Source organism: Theobroma cacao, chromosome 8 (genome assembly GCF_000208745.1).
Source record: "Theobroma cacao cultivar B97-61/B2 chromosome 8, Criollo_cocoa_genome_V2, whole genome shotgun sequence".
NCBI lineage: Eukaryota > Viridiplantae > Streptophyta > Magnoliopsida > Malvales > Malvaceae > Theobroma > Theobroma cacao.
The window spans coordinates 15,195,673-15,215,648 of record NC_030857.1 but is presented as its reverse complement, the minus strand read 5'-3'; the positions used below and the strand labels follow the sequence as shown (position 1 = coordinate 15,215,648).

At 33.5% G+C, this 19,976-nt stretch overlaps 3 protein-coding genes across 5 annotated transcripts; 1 reads left to right on the top strand and 2 right to left on the bottom strand.

Moving 5' to 3' along the window:
- LOC18592887 (protein phosphatase methylesterase 1) lies at positions 1,037 to 13,622 on the top strand. Of its 3 annotated transcripts, XM_007019812.2 has the most exons (13): positions 1,037 to 1,289; positions 2,614 to 2,698; positions 2,786 to 2,856; positions 6,025 to 6,139; positions 6,279 to 6,358; positions 7,078 to 7,162; positions 7,255 to 7,335; positions 9,421 to 9,515; positions 9,600 to 9,650; positions 11,694 to 11,774; positions 12,675 to 12,747; positions 12,835 to 12,912; positions 13,325 to 13,622. In XM_007019812.2, the coding sequence occupies exons 1-13, from the start codon at positions 1,165 to 1,167 to the stop codon at positions 13,361 to 13,363; spliced, it is 1,059 nt and encodes a 352-aa protein (XP_007019874.1). In that variant the 5' UTR covers positions 1,037 to 1,164; the 3' UTR covers positions 13,364 to 13,622. The 3 variants fall into 3 exon arrangements, 1 of the variants encoding a protein (XP_007019874.1); XR_001929122.1 differs by lacking the exons at positions 12,835 to 12,912; positions 13,325 to 13,622 and adding an exon at positions 11,974 to 12,117; XR_001929123.1 differs by lacking the exons at positions 12,675 to 12,747; positions 12,835 to 12,912; positions 13,325 to 13,622 and adding an exon at positions 10,996 to 11,157 and having other exon boundaries at positions 11,694 to 11,779.
- Positions 14,369 to 16,168, bottom strand: LOC18592886 (cytochrome c). Its single transcript, XM_007019810.2, has 3 exons — positions 15,866 to 16,168; positions 15,463 to 15,596; positions 14,369 to 14,743 (listed from the first exon to the last, which is right to left on the bottom strand). Exons 1-3 carry the CDS (start codon positions 15,975 to 15,977, stop codon positions 14,648 to 14,650), a joined length of 342 nt encoding a protein of 113 aa, XP_007019872.1. The 5' UTR covers positions 15,978 to 16,168; the 3' UTR covers positions 14,369 to 14,647.
- Positions 17,714 to 19,545, bottom strand: LOC18592885 (chaperone protein dnaJ 72). The gene is made up of 3 exons (XM_007019809.2): positions 18,995 to 19,545; positions 18,815 to 18,884; positions 17,714 to 18,093 (listed from the first exon to the last, which is right to left on the bottom strand). Exons 1-3 carry the CDS (start codon positions 19,405 to 19,407, stop codon positions 18,034 to 18,036), a joined length of 543 nt encoding a protein of 180 aa, XP_007019871.2. The 5' UTR covers positions 19,408 to 19,545; the 3' UTR covers positions 17,714 to 18,033.

Here is a 19,976-nt window from a genome sequence, read left to right as displayed (position 1 = left end):
TTATTTATCTAAATTTGATTTTAGGTATGAAATTTTTTTAATTTTTTAATAGAAGGAAAATTCAAACTTAATTTTTGTAAAAAAGATAAATTAATTTAGAAATTCTAGAATGAAATAATCAAGTAAGAAAATATTTATATATATTTTTTTAATACCATAAATTTTTTTATGTTTAAATATTTGTGTTGTTAATAAGCATATCAATAATCTATTTAAAAAATTATATTTTTCAAATATATTTTTCAATATAGTCTCTCAACGTCTCAATCTTGTTCAATTTAATCCTTATATTATATATTTTTATTTACTTTAATTCCTATAAAGTGATAAAATTTTTGTTTTTTAGAAAATTTTTTTGATTTGTCACGTGAAATTGACATGTTAGCGTGTTAGTGCCACATCACTATATAATGCCATGTGGCACTATCACGTCATCACTTAGTGCCACGTGGCATCTCAATGCCATGTAAATAAAAAAGTGACATGTTAGAGTTGACGTTATTGCTAATGTCATCCTTTAATGGTAAAATTAGATACCATTAGAGAGAGGATTAAATTGACATAATTTTTCAAAATCAAGAGGTTAAATTACTTTGATTTTGAATATAAAGACTAAATTGAGTAAAATTGAAAAGTATAAGAACTAGATAGGTCTTTTGACCATTAAATAATCATTAAATTATAAAAAAATAGAATTTCCTTTTGAGATAAAAAGAAAATTTATGTCAAGGATTTTATATCAATAAGAAATGAGTGAGTTTTGACAATATAAACATGAATCTTTTACTATTTATCAGGTATATTTTTTGGATTTAAAATATATATTCATAATTTATAGACTTATTTAAATTTTATTTTCAGAATTTAAAAAAGTGAGGTTGGTTTTAAATTTGGACCCATGATAACTCAGCCCAAGCAACTGTTACTGAAGTCTGAGTCTGAGCAGGAGATATTTGGCTTGATTCCTTTTGGGCCGTTGGGCTTTGCCTTTGTTCACTTGTTTCTGGTTAAATTTGGAGCTTCGTACTCTTCAAGCACTTTTGATCGTGAATCGGGAAATCGGAAATTGTATACTTACGTACACACAGTCTGTTCCGTTTCTCATAAAGGAGTTTGAATTTTGGTAGTGAAAGTGAGAAATAGAATTCGATTAAGCAAGAAAAAATGGATTCATCGAACCTGGGTTCAGTCCCCGAGGAGACCCTCGAAGAGCAACTGCACCAACAACAACAAGAGAGCAAACCGGTTGTTTCTGCCTTCGCCTCCGTCCCTGATCGCCCTCCAACTCAGTGAGTTCTCGAACTTGCTCGTTTAGATTCTTTCTCGCTCTCTCATTCCATTCCTTTCATGCAACTTTGATGCTCTGTTCTGTTCTTTCATGTTTTCCGATCATTGCTTGCTTAACTTTAGTTTATGTTTATCTATTACTGCATAATTTTCGCTTGGGTTTTCATTGTTTGCTAAATTTTAAAGGAAACCAGAATTTCAAGAGGAAAAATGAAAATGACGAAGGTCTGAGCTTTCTCAGAATTTTCCTTATAACTTTTTTTGTTATATTATAGAATTATTGGAAGGTAGGGCATTTTCAAAAAGTGACGAATAATTATAATTTTTGGAAAATGGGAAATGAAGGATGAAAAGGTTTTTGCTTTTCGTGCTATTACCTATACAAGAAATTAGCATTTTGCAAAGTTTTGTTCAAAAAGAGTGACGGACTTTGTTATCAAAGGCATAATATAACTTAATAGGTACCCACACCCAGACCTCACCTTTAAAGAGAAGTCACAAGATCGAGCTCCCTGTCCTTTGTTTTGCTTATGAAGTCAGTAACTACGACAATCCTTTTCATGCAATGTGTTATTCATCATTAAATTTTGTTTTGATGCTGACAAAGCAATTCATTGGCTTTGAGAAGCCAAGAATGAGAGGAGACGTTGACGATCTTTTCATTCAAAAGAGGTATGGATGCACTCTTGTTTGATGCATGCCATTGCTTGTTCGGCTATGTCTTTGTTAAATTATTTCCAACCAGTTTTTCTTAGGTCAAGAGAAAAACATTTTCATGCAATTATTGTGATAGAGATGTCAGTGATTAAGTTATTTGTTCATGGATTAATTTTCTATCTGCCTTTCTCCATCATCAAATGTTGGTTTTGATTCCTGCTATCTTACTTGGCATATCTTGGGAATAAGTTTAGTTTCTTATTTCTTTTAAAATATAATTCCCCAGTTCGAAACGTCAACTCCCAGAAGAAACAGATACTCAAAGAAAGGAATCTTCCTTTCTCTCTCTCTCTCTCTCTCTCTCGTGTGTTCCCCTACCATCCCCCTCTTCTCCTCGAAGTTTTCTCCTCTGATTTCATATGTGAGAGTGCTTCGAACAAATTATATAACAAACTTATAAAAAGTAACAACGAGACATTGACATTTAATTTTCCTTTAATTTTTAATCTTCTTTCTGGTCTTCTGGATGGCATTTCTATTCTGCTCATAATTTGAGTTGGTAGAGATAAACTATTTTGGCTAGATTCTGTTCTGAATTTTTGGTTCTAATTTACATTTTCTGTGTTGCTTATTCAGGCCTTTGATTTTTTTAAATAAATGTTGTTGTAGGGGTTTTTCTCAAAAATACTCACCTTTGGATTGGTCGGGCTATTTTGATCGAGAGGAAGATATCTGTATACCAGACTCAAATGATGTTAGTGTTCATTGTTTTGGCAGTTCCATGGCACAATAATTTCCATGTTCAATAACTATTTACTTCTAATGTGCTTTATCATTTTAGGTCTTTCATTTATATATGACAGGAACAGAAGGACCAGTTATTTTTTGTCTACACGGGGGTGGCTACTCTGGGTATGTTTGATCAGCCTATATATATATGTTTTTTCTGTACATGTTTCTAATTCATGAAGCTTGCTTCTGAAAGCAGTAGAAAATGTAATTGTATCAGACTTTGACCATGGGTTGTTAACCCTTTATACTTAGGATGATTGATGGCACTTAGCAAGGTTATATCCTGATAAGTAATTGCAATCTATGTGGGTGTGCGAATGCTGCAATTCATGTGGTAAATTGTTAAAATAGTAGTTAAAGTAAAAAATATAGTTTTTGACACTTTGGGACCTTTATTTGTTCTCTGACTTGAGAATATAGTTAAAATAAGGTTAGATTTGGAAGGTGGTGTGCAAGGGTGACGTAGTTGATTTTGTGATATTGGCAATTCATTGTTAAACATTTGAATGTGGCCTACTATTCCACAAACCATTTCACTGTATCCACAACAAACCAGGTGAATATGATTCAAAACTGTTGTTTTCAACAGTGGAATACATCCGTATTGGAATTTAAGTGTAAAGGGAATTAGAGACATTAAATAACAGAGAGAAAAATAGAGATCCAATATACATCTAAAGGTTGGTGTTCTGGTAATTAGATTGAACTTCCTTAATTACATCAGTTAGGTGGGATTTCATATGGGGTGATTTGCTCAAAGTTCAAGGTGGTCTGTCACAGTCCTTAGATCCTTGTACTTGGTAAAAGTTGGTGGTCCTACGTGGCAATGATCTTAAATTGTTGAGGAGAATTAGATCACTACATTTGAGAGATGTAAATTTTATCTAAAAAATGAGATACTTTTTTCACCGAGCTTTGGTGATATGCATTCAAATTTCTTAGTTTACTGTGCATTCAACATGTTTGCTTCCTTCATAAAATTTCAGTCCTTTGTATGTAGCCATCCTTGACACTTTCAAAATTATCTTTACGACCCATTTCTAAACACATTGCAACTGCTGTTTTTTCACTTTTTTCTCTCTTTTTTTTTGTTTGGTTTTTTAGTCAATTTAGCATCATTTTAACTGTTTTAACTTAATTTTTTCATTCTAAGTCTTGTGGTTTGTTTGATTTATCAGGATAATATGGTTAACAACACAATAACTTAGAAATGGAATTGTATTTTGCAAATTGTTCTTTAAATACAGATTGAGATTATTACATTTTTTAAACTGTTATTATGGGGATATTTTGGGAATTTTATACTAAATGACCTTTGATTTTGCTTTGATATAAAAAAAAATAATTTTTTTTTTGTTACCAGCGATTTATGAATATTAAGACTTGGCAAGGGTTGTTGCTTTTGCTATTTGCTTCTTACGTTTGAAAAAATTGCTATAAAGGAAAATCAAATGGTGAAAAAAAACTCATAATTGAGTAAAGAAATTATCAAAAGATTGAAATGTAACACCAATTACAACAAATTAGTTGATATAATAGTAAAATTATGCATTTTGGTAATTTTCCAAACCTATCATTTTTGCCTTTGTAGCTAAACATGTTTTTGGCCTTTTCCTTTCAGAAACAAAAAGTAGTAAAAGCAACAACCATATGATATTTGAATAAATATCATAATCATACTAAAGACAATGATACAAAGATCACCGTAGGCATGGAAATCAATGTGAAGATATTGAAAATGATACATGATGCTATCTTAAAGTACTTTATATAGCATCAAAACCTTGATAAGAAGTCAATTGGGCTTGGCTGAAGTTTTAAGGTGTGGGGTTTTTGTAGAGATCTCAAGTTACGTCTTAGTACTCTCCCTTCTACCGCAAAAAGAGAAGAAATCCTCTTCCCTCCTTTAAAAAGTTTTAATGTCAACTGTCCAAAGTTTCCTAAAAACTCTAAATTTTGTAGAGGAACTTGAATGCTTAACTTTGAATAATTTCTAATGCCATCTGCCCAAAGGAACCCCTAAATAGTGTACAGTATGATGAACATTAATGTGAATGCTGCTGCATTATGTGTTATGCTATAATATATCCAAACTATTACTATAATATTACTTTAGCACATTGAACAATAACTTTTGGTGAATGGGGAACACAATCATTGGATTCCTAGGCATCCTCTCCATCCTTGCTTTTGAGCAATTGATCCATTGGATATGAGCCTGAGTTTAGTCATGATAGATCTTGAAATTTGAGAATGTACTTCTGATATATTGTTTTATCAGGTAATTGAGAAACAAATAAATAAATATTGGTATGGGCAGTAACCTCTACTTGTTTCAATCAAAGTAACCTGAGAAATCCTCCTCCAATCTATTTCCTTCCATGGCTGTAAACTGTGATATATATATATATATATTAAAGTGATTAATCTAGGTGCCATCTGGAGTTGTTGTGCTCTCTCCAAATGATGATCCTCAAACAGTCTCTCTTTGTATGTGCTATCATCATTTGAACTTGTGCCCTCAATCTGGACTAATGCCCTTGATGTGGGAATGTGGCTTTGTATCATTTGGGTTGCTCTTAAAGACAAGAAGTGTCAATTGCCGTGTACCTATTTGCCTTTCCAACATGTAATGTTAATCATTAATGGCTTGGACACTCACACAGAATAGCAGGGACCTTCTTCTCCTATAGATGTTTCAGTCAAAATTTAATTCCATATGCAGATTTTCATTTCAACTATTAAAGATTTCGCTATTTTCGGCTAGGGAACGTTTCTACTGTATGCATAGTATCTTATAACTGTTGTTTTACTGTCTTATGTTAAAGAGTTTAACAGTTCCATGCTCGTTCAAATTATCTTAAGAGTCAAAGTTTGGTTAACTCTCTCCACACTCTCCCCCTTTTTTCCTGAAGTAAAATGATTGCAATACTGCTTTGAGGAAATGTCCTAGGACATGTTATAGTTGATTCAAATGGGCATGATTTTAATTTAAGTTAGAGACTAGCTTCACAGAAGATAGTCCCCATTGATTTATCCTTATGTTTCATTGAATAATGCTCCTTATATTCAATTGTTAACTAATCTGGATGCGTATTTTAGCTTTATGGGCATTATCTCCTTGGAATTCAATCTAATAAGAATTTTCCATTTATGCAGATTTTTTTTGTCTATACTTTTTTTCTAAATTGAATTTCTGATAAAATTGAGTTGTCTAACTTGGTATTCCAGGCTCTCATTCTAAATTGAATTTCTAATAAAAATGAGTTGTCTAACTTGGTATTCCAGGCTCTCATTTGCTTTGTCGGCTAGTAAAATTAAGGAAAAAGCTCGAATAGTTGCCATGGACCTTAGAGGACATGGAAAGTCGTCCACAGAAAATGATCTTGACCTATCTATTGAGGTACACATTTTTTAAGCATAGAAATAGAAGTAAAGAAGGATTTCTTTCTTCGGTCAAGTGTTTTAATTGTTTGGTCATGAAAATTTTCATTCTAATGTTGCATACATCCATGGAACTAAAAGATATCTTACATGTGCAGACTATGTGCAATGATGTTTTTGCTGTTTTGAAGGCATTGTATGGAGATTCTCCTCCTGCAATTGTGCTTGTTGGCCACAGGTTGTGCTCTTCTTTTATTTTAGTGTTTTTCAAAGTGTTTTGTACTGTATACCTGTACGTAATTCATTTTCCAGAGGAAAAGCAACTAAAGAAAGGTGCTCACCCTTTCTAGAGCACTATTCAATAATGAAACGTGCCAAAGTGCCAAATGGCTAGGCATGCTTTTTTCTTCTTCTCGTTTCTCTTCTGTGTGTATGTGCTTGCTGATGTGTGTGCATTTTTATGACCGCAGTGATAGCTATGATAGCGGTTCAATGTGAAAATGATATATGCATCCATAATTTCTTTATTTTTGCAAATAATATATATTTTTAGATCTAATTAATATATTTATCTTATCCTGACCGACTCTGTAATGTGGGGTCATGGAAGTCAGAGAATGAAGAGGTTTCAGATTGTTTCTTAGATAAACTTCACCTTTGTCAATCAATTTGTAATGCAGAATAATTTAAGTTGCCAATTTAACTTTGTTTGGAGCACACATGTAATTATGCTGAATAACTATTTCGTTGCTGACGGTCACTATATTTTTATGGCATATTCCCATGACATGGCTATTGGTTTTTTGGGTGATTTAGTTCACATAGTCAAAATAGAAAAATGAAAAACCTATTTAAGTTTTATATATTCCTTGTAAAGAATGAAAATGGAAAAAATACCATCAATGTGCCCTAAATGATTAAATGTCTGATTGATCATCTTATGTCATTGGCACGCAGCATGGGAGGCTCAGTGGCTGTGCACGTTGCTGCAAAGAAAACATTGCGTAGTTTAGCTGGTTTGGTGGTTGTGGATGTTGTAGAGGTTGGTTCCCTTAAAAAAGCGTCTTGACATTATCTTTTAATGGTTTGCTTGCTAGTAAAGCAATGTATTGAAACCAAACATGCTCACTTCAGGGAACAGCTATGGCATCATTAATGCACATGCAGAAAATCCTTTCAAACAGAATGCAGCACTTTTCAAGCATTGAGAAAGCGGTAAATATGTTTCCTTTTGACCGCCATTTTTTCTGTTTATTGACATGTTCAATCAACTGTGTCTCTTCTTTTTTTCTTTGGATAAGTAAATGCACTATGTTTCAAGCATATATGTGTGTGTTTATGTGGTGGGTGTGTATTTGCACTCTTATTTTTTTATTCTATTATTGCTTTTCTGGAGGCATTAGGCTTAATAGTTGAAGTTGAGTGGATATGGAAACTTTCAAGGCAGCTAAGAGTACATGTAATGTAGTTATAAACTACTTTCAATAATTATATAATTCCTGAAGTTAGAATTTTGTAGGTTAAAATAAATGAGGTAACAGTAATGCTTTAGGACAAACTAATGATCCATCAAGATTCAAGACAATGCTACTGGACAAGGATTTGACAAGCCCCTTCAAATCTTTGAGCTGTTGAACCCTGAATTCACTGCTGTAAACTGTGAGGGGAGACTGTGACCTGGCTGATTATCTTCTGGGCTTGTATCTTTTTCACATGGTTGTGCCAAAGTGTACTAGGGCAATTGTTCTTTTACTCTTCAATTAATATCAGTTTAAAGGAATCTCTAGGAATTTAAGATCTACAAACTCGTGATTTTAAACAAATATTCTCTTTAACCTGCATCGCACCAGGCCTGCTAAACCTGGAAACCTGTTCTTCCCATTTCTTTTGTCTGGTATTATGACATCTGCCTCAAAGTTAGTCTTTTGAGACTTGGAACTGAAATAAAAACTGAAACTCATTTAAAATCCTAGGAACAGTTGCTATGTGGTTTATTTTTTGGATTTCTGTCTGTTATAATTTGATTTTGATATAAAAGAAGATGAATGGTCAGTAGATTTTTTGATTGATACAATTACAACTAGCCAGTTGATATGTGCAATGCATGCGAGACAATTCAAATTAGAATTAAAAATTAAGATATTAAAATTTTAGTTTTGTTTTTTTTTTTTGAAAATAAATAGTAGGAAAAGTTGACATAGATGGAATACAGTTTATTGACTGCTTTCTGGGAAATTTGGTTATAGGTTTCTGGATTCTGGTCTTGGAATAACAGTGTCAAAATTTGTAATTGATAATTAAGACATTTTTTAATTAAAAAATACAAATTTACATTTTCTTCATAATACATTCTCACATAAAATATGAATGCAGACATATGTGTGGATTCTAGAATGGTTCAACTATCGTTAATCACGTATAGTATCAAGGTTTTTGTGAGACATCCACAGGTGATATATTGACTGAGAAAAGATGAATTGACTTCGATCTATAACGTTTACATGTATTTATTGGTTGCAAATGCCCCTGTGGACTTTCCACCTGACTGATGCCCAGTAGCGTCCACTAGGCACTGTCAAAACTTCTCAGCTCCATTAGTATGCGTGGAAAGTAGGGTTGTGAAGCATTGCGTATAAAGAAGTGTAAGCAATAAGTAACCAGTGCTAGTGATGTTTATTGGAATTCTGCCTTGAGGGGCTGCCTTGATGACTGGTCTGCATGGCGCTCATACCAGCAAGTCAGTGGATAATAGCTGCTAGCTTGCTGGACTTTAGAAGAATAATATGAGAAGAAAATATGAAAATGAATAGAAGTAACCAAAGATAGAGAAATATAGGTGCTCTTGCCCTCCAAAAAGGTTGAAATCAAGTTTAAATCACTGTTGATTTACATTGCTAAGGGAAACTTTTGGTTTTTATTGTAGACTTAGCTCCAATAGTTGAGTGCTATTATTTATTTTAAAAAAACAACAGAAAACTCTTTAGACCAAACCTATTTCTTAATTTAAAAGGCTGGTTGTTAGATGCGAGTACTCAGAGAAAATGCATTCAGTGATATTATATATTATTAACAAAAAAAGGAAAAGAAAACCCTTTAGACCAAACCTATTTCTTAGTTTGAAAGGCTAGTCCCTCGATGTGAGTACCCAGGGAAAATGCACTGCTTTCCTTTTAATTGGACTGAGACCAAGATCACTTGTTAACTATATATGAACATATGCTTAGTTGAATTGTATTTTCATCAAGCAAGCTTCTGTTCTGTGGTGAAGTTAGTGTTTTAATGGCAAATTAACTTGTGTAGATTGAATGGAGTGTTAGAGGAGGTTCATTAAGGAATATTGACTCTGCACGTGTATCCATTCCTACCACTTTAAAGTATGATGATTCAAAGAAATGGTAAGTGTTTCTATCATCTAATTATATATTGTTATTGTGTAAATTTCCAAGTCCAAAGGGAATATTTCTAACTTTTGCCCATAGTTATGTCTACAGAGCACGGTTGGAAGAAACTGAACAATATTGGAGAGGCTGGTGAGTAAAGTTTTATTATTAATTCCTTAGAAAACTGTTTAATAATGATGAGGTCTAATGTTGTTATGGATATTCCAACTTAAACCTTAGTATTCATTGTAAATGTCTTAACTACAAATTGGTGCTTTCTGCCACCTGCTTGGGTACAATTTAATGATTTATTAGTTTGGATATTGCATCCAGACATGCAATTTTTCCAGGTTGTTTGTCAAGTATTTATATTAAACCCATCATTTTAAGAGTTGTTACAGGTTTCATGTGTATATATTTTGTTCAAGCCGCTTCTGATGATCTGAAATCATGCTTATGGTTAAAGTAAGTCTGCAACTAGCTTGTAGGTTTGTCCTTTTTGTTATAGGTCTGGGATTGCTGTTTACCTTCAAGCGAGTTGCTCATTCTAGTGGCTTACAAATTTATTATAGGAATTTTCCTGGCTTCTTACGGGTGGCGGGCAGCCACTATATATAATGTGCCGGAAGAACAAGTCCTTTCATGTTCAGGCAATTAATTTTCTGTTTGATTTCAAGTGATGAAGACTTGAAGTTTTGGGAGTTTGCTTCTATATTTATTCTTTGACTGGTTATTGGGAAAATAATTTAATTATTAGGATATGTGTGCTTCTATGAGCAGATCTTTATTTTATTTGCCATCCTCCATATGATTGGTTCTGTGCGTTTTTTTTTTTAATATGATATCATCTAGGGATAAGGATATCTTGAAAGTTTACACAATGGAAATGTGAATCAAAAGGTTTTTGTCCTCTTGTAAATTTACTGAATTCTATCCTGGAATCTGTCAAAAACTAAACTTCTTCCTGTGACACCGTGCTTGTAACAACTTATTTCTGGACCTTTTGTTGTTCTGTTTTAAACTGACTGTAATTGTAGTTTTGGAAGTCTACCATTGTAAACTGGTAATGAATTGTAGTTAAGGAAAAGGTCATGTTGGGTAGGTTGGGTCTGGGTTATTTAAGGTTCAGATCAAATAAGCTTTTGTACTTTTCTGGTGATTTCAGGTTTGGGTCATTAATTACTTTAGTCAATTCAAGGTAGTACGAGTTGGGTTGTGTTTTGGGTTTGAATCAAATTTTGCCACTTTTATTCTATAAGTGGATGTCAGGTCCGGATTTTTTCTGCTAATTTGGATCATGGGTAGGTTGGAGTTGATTTAGTTGACTAATCTTTTACCGCCTCTAATGAGTGTAAAAATGTTTGTTTTGGTTCCAAACAACAATATAATAAATTGTGGCTTAGAGAATCCTGCTGTCAAAATTATAGAGACATAATATCTGCATTTAGGTATTCTAGTTTAAAAAACTTGAATGCCAAAGTTTTCTTGGAAGTAGGATTACAGGCTATGAAGCATCGATACGCCGTGTACCCCTGTTGGTCGGTGTCCGATACAAACCTGGACACTACCTTCGGTGATGAAGGATTACAGGCTATGGAGCATGAATGCCAAAGAATTCTTGGAAGTAGGATTACAAGTTTTCTTCACCGGTGTCCAGGTTTGTATAGGACACCAAAACTTTTCATTCAAACACATTCAAACTTTTCATTCACAGGAGATCTTTGTGAAGAAATTGATTATATTTGAATGAAAAGTATCAATATTTACATTTACATACAACTTTTTGAATTTATTACAGAAAGAGAAATTGCATCATACATAGCCAGATGCATGGATGAACCATATTCATGAACCATGTTCTGGATAACCATTTCGATGAAAATAAAGAGGTCCTTACTAGTTTTTTGGTCTGCATAAGAAAAGAGAGAAAAACTCCCGACTGAACTGTATGGTCAACTTATTTTGCTTGTAGTAATTGTTTGAGAACTGAAAGCTGTGACATATTCTCAAGGTTCATCTGCAATGGCAGTTCTGATTCAAGAATAATGAAACCAGTCTTAATTGCTGCTGGTCTTTTGATTTTTTATTCCTTTTAAACATTCAAGTGGTAAAATTCTTTCAAATGAAGATTCGAGTTCTTACGGTACTGTCTGCTTTAATATTTCCATTTTAATTTTGCTAACTGTCTTGCAGGTATGAAGGCCTTTCAGAAAAATTTCTATCTTGTCCTGTTCCAAAGCTCTTGTTATTAGCTGGAACAGACAGACTGGACAGGTAGCGTCCATTGGATCTCTAATGCTCTGCCTATTTGATTTGCTCATGTTTCCCTTTTTATTATAATACCAAATTGTTTGTTTACTATCATAAATAGATCATCACCTATATGAATTTTATGTTATATCTTTTATTATGAGACAAACTAAATACTCATGAGGCAAAAACATGTCAATTAATATGTTCTCTGCACATTCAGCGGCCTGGAGCTGCACTTACATTGCCTTCACAAACATGGCATTTTGGCCTGTGCCCTGGTATGATGAGTAGCATGACCTCTGGGATCTGTCTGAAAATATTCTGCAGTTTGTGTTGAAGCTCTCTGGCTGAAATGCTTGGAGGGGTGAGATTGATATCAACCATGATCAATTTCTACATTATCTGGCCTTTGAACTAGTCTTACTAAAAGTGAAAAGCAGGCCTGTTATCTTTTCTGAAGATGGTGTAATAGTAACAGTTTTGTCTAATATTATTCTTGAATGATATTTAACAAAAGTTTTTCTAATTCTTTGGTGTTGGGCTTAAATGTAAGACACTAGTGTAACGAAATATAGACATGTATGCATGAAGATTCTTGAGGAATAGGATATGAAATTGGCAAGGATACAACAAGAGATTTATAATGATTTTAATTTTTCTTTTTTTACAATATGTTGCAGCTTGTATTTAATGTGTTCTGGACAATATGTTGCGACTTGTGACCATGTATTGATGAGACTATAACCAATAATGTTGAGCTTCTTTGTGTTTCAAATTTACATGGTTATATTACTAAAGTAATCAGCATAACATGATAAATTCGCAACAATTTTGGTCAATCTTGATCTTGCATCATCATAAGATTGATTGTTTTGGTCCTAGTTGACATTCTGCGAACTTCTCTGCGTTGTTTTGTTATAGAGCTCTCACAATTGGTCAAATGCAAGGCAAGTTTCAAATGGTGGTTGTCAGACATACAGGACATGCTATACAGGTTCATCAGTTATATTGCCTTGCGTGTTCTTTTCCCCATATTTATTTATTTTCTAAATTGCAACTTCTAAATGTTACAAAAATGTAGGAAGATGCGCCCGATGAATTTGCAATGTTGATACTCAATTTTATATCTCGTAACCGCATTGGCCCTCATGGAGTCGAGGTTAGTATTTTGTTGCCAAAGATGATTGTAGATTGTTTGGGAGAAGATTTTCTTTACTTCTACTCCACTATTTTATATTATTTAAAGGTTTTGATTGACTCGGACACCGAAATGTTAATGATCATAATTCACTAACACTCTGACCACTTACAATCCTGTCATGGAAATTTCTAACTCATTTCATTTTGTCTAAGGATACAAACCATATGTTTTAGGAATCCGTATCTTAGAACAAGACAATCCTTAATGCTCTATCTAACGTGCTGCATATTTCAGGAACAAGGAAAGGCATTGTTGATTTCAAGAAAATTTCTTCATGAATTTAATCATCACTTACATTTCTTTTTTTTTTTTGTTCTTTTTTCCTATTGCATTGTTGGATACCTTTATTTACAGTTGTATTATGTTGCAGATCCCAGGACTTTGTCGGCCGGCGCGGCCACAATCTTGAATCAGCTGAGTGATAGCCATGATGAATCAGCTGAACAAATTCAATGGCATTGGCTTTAAATTTGTTCTTTTTAAATTTAATTATGTTGATTTTAAAGCTAGGAGAAGTATCAAGGGTGGAGTTATTATGTTGATGAATTGTGCTTCGTGTTTTGATAATAATGCCCAACTGTTGCTGATAAACAAAAGGTCTTTGGTTTGTGGATTGAGGTTCAATTATTGTAATGAAAAAGAAAAAGAAAATTGGAAGCAAATTCTTTGAAATAAGATGTTAATGAACATATTTGTGTGAAATGATAGTAGAATTTTAAATAACATGATAGCCTTCCTGAAAAGCCTTTCTCATAAGGATCATTTTATCTTGCTCTAAATCCAATATGGTATGTCAGGAGACATGCTTCTATCACGAATTACAAATCACCAAGAAATGAGATTAATTTTGAGTTTATAAATAAAATTTTTATTTAATAATATGTCTTTTGAATTGATAATATAAATTCGTAATAAGTGTTAATAACTATTTTATTCTAACCACCTAATTGTGCAACGTTTAGGTTAGGTTATATATTCAAGATCTATCTCCATCTTTTACAAATGTAAAATCCGTAAACGTACTAACGAGACATCCAACGCCAAAGCGCATCTGGCTCATGGTCATGGATAATAACACTTAGCCTCTTAATGAGCTTTTCTGTGCCCTTTTCATGAAACAGTTACCGAACAATTAAAGATAGCCTCAGCCAAGGCAAGGCAATCAGTCAGTTTGTCAACTAGCATTCCATAGCATCTTCCTACAGATGCTAGGAAAAGCAATGTCTCATGTCAATTGCTTCCATAAAACCATAAAAGGAAAAAATGTTCCATCCAACATTCTTCATGAAGATGGGAGAGCGCACACAACCAAAACATGCACCCTAACACTGACATACCCACATAAACTGCCTAGAATAGAGTATTGAGGTTTGCGCTGGAAAATAGCATCATTACATTTAAACATTCCGCCAAATAAAACTTGAAATGAGAAGCAGTGGAATCTGGTTAACAGTATGAAAAAAAATCTCATTTGCATGCTGGTAATTCACCAGAAATTCATGAAGTCTAAATTGAATATGCCTTACTTATGACAGCAATGGCAACCTCTTCTCAAATAAACAATCACTAAGAATGCTCATTCTACAAAGAGCATGGCTGACCTACAAGGTCGAATTTATTATATCCTTGCTGTGAGAAACAATCTCCAATGACTGCAAAATGGAGTAGGTAAACCAAGACTGTGCAAAACCATTTAGGGTGCTGTAGATTCCTTCAAATATGCAATGAGGTCAGCACGTTCCTGTGGCTTCTTCAATCCAGGGAAAACCATTTTTGTTCCAGGGATGTACTGCACAAAAATTTTACCAAGGTGAGCAATACTTTTCAGTAAACATAAACAACGAATTTGATAAGAACAGCAGCCAAAAATGAAAGATATGAACATCTGCACACACAACAAATTAAGAGCATTCACAAAAACAAGATTTTTATTCCTATAAGTGTTAATAAACATGCACAATACAGAATGGCTTCAATACCTTTGAAAGAAACACTAAAATTCTATCTCTCAAATGAGCACAAATTTTAGAATTCAAAAAAGACAAAAAAAAAAAAAAAAGTGCTTGTTCATGAGTAATGACATTGTTAATGGCAGTCCACAACTTCCCACACATCCTCAGCATCAGCACAGTTCAAACCATGTAATTATTTCACTCCTCCCCCCCGCCAATAAACACCTAGATAAATTCTAGTATTATTTTATATTTAGAGAAAAAGCAATTTACCCAAGATCATGCTTCTGTTGTCACTATCAGGAAAGCAGAGGCATGAAGCTAATTCACATCCCAGAAAATAAACAAGTATGGCAATAAATAAAATTATTTATATACCAGAAAGAGCAGGACAACCATAATCACAAGCAGAGAACTATCACAGTACTTATAACTATTATCAAAACATTCCTACATAATCTGAGGAAAGATTTATGATATCAAGATGCTTATATTACAAAAACACTAAAAATGCGTGATTTTTGAAGAGTGAAATGGGTTATGTTAGCAGACTAACCTTCTTAGGATTGAGGAGGTAATCATACAGAGTTTTCTCCTCCCAATTCACAGCCATGTTCTTGTTAGCAGCGGAGTATGAGTACCCTGGAGTTGTACCCGATTGCCTTCCAAACAGACCGTTGAGATTGGGCCCTGATTTAGAAAAGAATGACAATAAAAACCTGAACCCAGATTTCTAATCCAAAAGAAAATTTTCCCATCGCAATTATTTCATAAAATTATAATCCAACCCCAAAACTCAAACTTTCAGGAACAGATACTTGGCTTGAAGCTGCTGTTTAGATCTATGGGAATTCAGAGATAAGAGACCCTTCCAAATCATCAAATATATTACTACACAAAGCACCTAACATCAACAGATCCAATGAAATTAAATCAGAGAAAAGAAAGAAAAAGGGTACCTTGCTTGTGACCAGCACCTTTCTCGACGGTGTGGCACTGGGCGCACTTGGTCTTGAAAATCTTCTCTCCGGCCTTTGAATTACCAGGCGGTGCTTCCTCGAACGACGCCATTTTCGTTGATGTTGTTTGGTTTTTCTCTAGGGTTAAAAGCTTCGGAATTGTTAAGAAAGAAGACAAGAGAAGAGAAGGGCGGGTAAGCAAAGCGAAACGTCCTTTTCGAGAGCTTTCTGCGAATATTCCAGAGAGAAGAAAAGTAAGGGAAGGAAGGAGCGTGGCTTGCCACAGCTCGACAACAGCAACAACCCCTCCGATACTTACACGTGGCGCATTATTAGCCGTTCAATTAATGTCCACAATACCCTTTTAATTAAATTTGATTTCTATAAAAAACCAATATTATAATCTATAATTATGATTTAATAAAGTGAGTTAGACTTAATTAGTACAGACTTGTATATAAAAAACAAAGTTAATAAATCCCTTCTCTCGTCTGATCTCATTCATGGGGTAGTTGTAAATTAAAAAAAAAAATTTTTCTATCATATTGACTCCTAATAGTTAATTTGATTAGTATTGTTTTCATATTGACAACATAAAAGATAAATCTTTTCTCCAGTCTAATCTCACTCAATGGAGAGTTAGTCGATTAAAGAAGAAAATGATTTTAGTGCATTAATCCTAAACCGTTAATATGGTTTGTATGTATTGCTTTCGTCGTCGAATCATATATACACCGACGATACATTAAATATAATTATCAAATCATATATTCACCGCCGGTATATCAAGTTAGGCACAGAAATAGCCATTGGAGAAGATATGAAAAAAGTGGGGACTGCATTAAAAGATTCATATAAAGAAAGGTGGTAAGTAGATTGCAGCCATTGCGAAGCAAGAGAACAATAAACTTGCTTGTGTATGACTTTCACTATAGGATGGATAACAAACAATTGATCTGCTAAAAAACATATGCATATATTCATCTTGTGAATCATCAATTAACATTTTTATGCCATGAATTCAGGACCTCCAAAGTTTTAAGTCTCCTCCTTCAATAGCACACATTCAACCTTCCAAAGACCAGCAGTGCATCATAAAATAGAGATATACAAAGGGTGTAATAGCCTTCTTATGTAGTGGGGGGGGAGAAAGAATAGATAATAGAAATCAGAGGGATACCATAGACGGGATAAATTAGAGAGAAACAGAGGCAATTCAGGGAGAAACAGAAGAAGTTTAAAGAGAAGAACACAATACAGAACAAAATTAATAGAGGGAGAAAATGTCAATATCTCAACCATTCACCATCCAACACCAACTACAATAATAAAAAAAAAACGATAATAGGGGCATTTATAGGCTAAATCCTAAACCCCGATAACAATGCAAAATATCAAATATGACCTTGATTAAGAATAACCCAAGTAAAAGAAAAATGCCTAAGTGATTCCTCCATGTGCAATCAGTTTTTTTTTTTTGAAGTTGAAGAGAAAAAAGCTTTCCTTGTTCAGAAAGATGTACAATACTCTATTCACTAAAGATAAACAGTCAATTTCCCTCAAAATAATCACATAAACTGGCTGGTATTCAGAAAAATGTTAATATGTTCCCCCTCGTATATGTCTTTTAACAAAATGGCACAAGAAGAAACAGAAGCAACATTAGCTAAACTCAAATATAATCTCCAACTTGAATTTATTCGATTTCTATCATATGGTACATAAAAAAGTCTTACTTACAGGAGCCAGCAGGCTCTTCGCTTCTTTTTCTTCACCGTTAGCATTACAAGGAAGAGAATGCTACAACAATAATAGTGCTGTAGCCTGTTGTACAAAGGAAGAGGAAGATTCATTTTCAATAGAATTAACTTCTTCTAGAATTGGTTATAATGGTGGTTCAGCAGCAGAGAAGTTAGACATGGTCGTTTCTTTAACAATTAACATATACAACCATTTGTTTACATTTTTGAGAAGTTGACCTTGTACTACAATAACTTATACTATCATACACTGAAAACTATGATGTAAATAACACTGTATGAACGATTAAATAGAAGGAACTGTACAGAAATGCTCTTGATCTCACGACATTGTGGAAACAACACACCATGATAAAATATTGGAACTCAAGCTAGCAGAATCCAGACAGAGTTTGAACAATAGTCTTCTTACGTATCTCTATGTGCTTTGGCTTTCTCAAGTGACTCCATGGCTTCTTCAAATGATTTCTGAATAATAACTTAAAATCAGTAACGTTCTGAAGCAAGTTTCTAAATATTGAATATCTTTTCACATCCAATCTAACCAAAAATTGCCCTTAGGCAAAACATTACAGGTCATATTGCAATTTAGTCCATTGCCTTATTATTCAAAAGTAATCTCCTGTTACTTAGGGTTTAGTGAGTCTGGTTTTTCAGACTTTTATGATGAATTATAAGGCTTTATTCACGGTCATATGACCATACAAGACAATGTCATAAACAAAAGCCATGACTAGAAAGAATATGTTAGTAATTTGACATGTATATCCTCTATAACCACTTTTGAAAATAAATAAACAAAAAGCTATAAAATGGGCATGGCTAGAGATGAACATTTGTCCAAGTCATTGCAATTCTGCCACATCTAACATATCCAAAATCAAATGCCTAAGATTATGCTTAAAAACAACAAGAAAGCTGAATCTTGACCTTCCCATAAGGCACTAAGAATGTTTAAGTAATGATGCTAACAGCTTCATATAGGTATATAATGCAGAACAAAGAAGAAGCTAACCAAGGGATTACTTCCTATGATACTTATTTGTTGAGGCTTTTATCAGTTGCTTATGAGTCTTAGAATTATATTTCTCAAATTTGGGTTTACCCTTATCTTATTTTGATTGGTTTTAAGTAAAGTTTGTAGCTTTGTATTTGGATTCTTAAGTAATTGTTAAAGTCATACACGTACCCCAGAATTATGCATTTTCCATAGTGATTCTCTGCTGGCATCAATTGCAACAATTCCACCGTACAAAGCACTGCAAGGGTCAGCAGAAGAAAATAAATTCAAAATAAAATAACAAATGATACCAATTTAGGGATTGGGAAAGGAAAAAAAAAGCAACAATCAAAGATTCAAGGAAATTACCCGGCAAAGGCGAGATTGAGAAGAAAGGCGCGCGTAGAGAAAAAGCGAAGCTCAATCTGCCAGATATTACTTTTGTTATTACTATAAGAATAAGAGTAAGAATTGGAAGAAGCGTAACCATAGCCACCGCCGCGGCGGCTGGCTGTTCTGTATCGATGATTATAACTATAAGAAGAAGAAGAAGAAGAAGAAGTGAGATTGTAGTGGGCGCGCTTGCGATCGTCGCTGAGAACTTCGTAGGCCTCGGAGACCTGCTTGAACCTGAGGAGGGAGGAGTCTCGGACGGGTTTCGGCGATTGGGAGTGCTTGTCCGGGTGATACTTCACCGCCAGCTTTCGAAACGCGTCTTTGATTTCTTCTTTGGTGGCGCTCCGATTCACCCCCAGCACCTTGTACAGATCCATTTTCTTCATTGCTGGCGATCCTATTCCCTCTTTCTCTCATAGTATTTTAGATCTTCATTCACCACGCCGGACCACGAGGTCAGCTTCGTGGCACGTCCATGGCCGCTTCTTGTCAAAACCTCCTACTACTCCTTGTTTGCTTTTCTATTTCAGCTTTTATTTAATATTAATATTTAATCATAAATAATAATTATATAATTGGATTTTTAAAATGTAAAGTTAATTATATATAAATAGAAGACAAGTATATATGAAAGATAATTAATGTCTCAATTATATAATTGAAATTTTGTGATATTAATTTATAAATTATTTAATATTATTAGAATTTAAAAAATATTTCTTAATGAAACTCATTCAATATAATTAGAAATTTTATATATTTATAAATGAAAGAAAATTTTTACCTTTTACAAAATAATTAAAATTTTTTTATTAGTATTAATAATAAGAAAATATTTAAAATATCCATTTAATGATACAATAAACAAATAACACTATTTTCATCAATCAAAAAGTTTTCTAACATTCCAATTATATATATATATATCATATATATATATATATATTATAATATA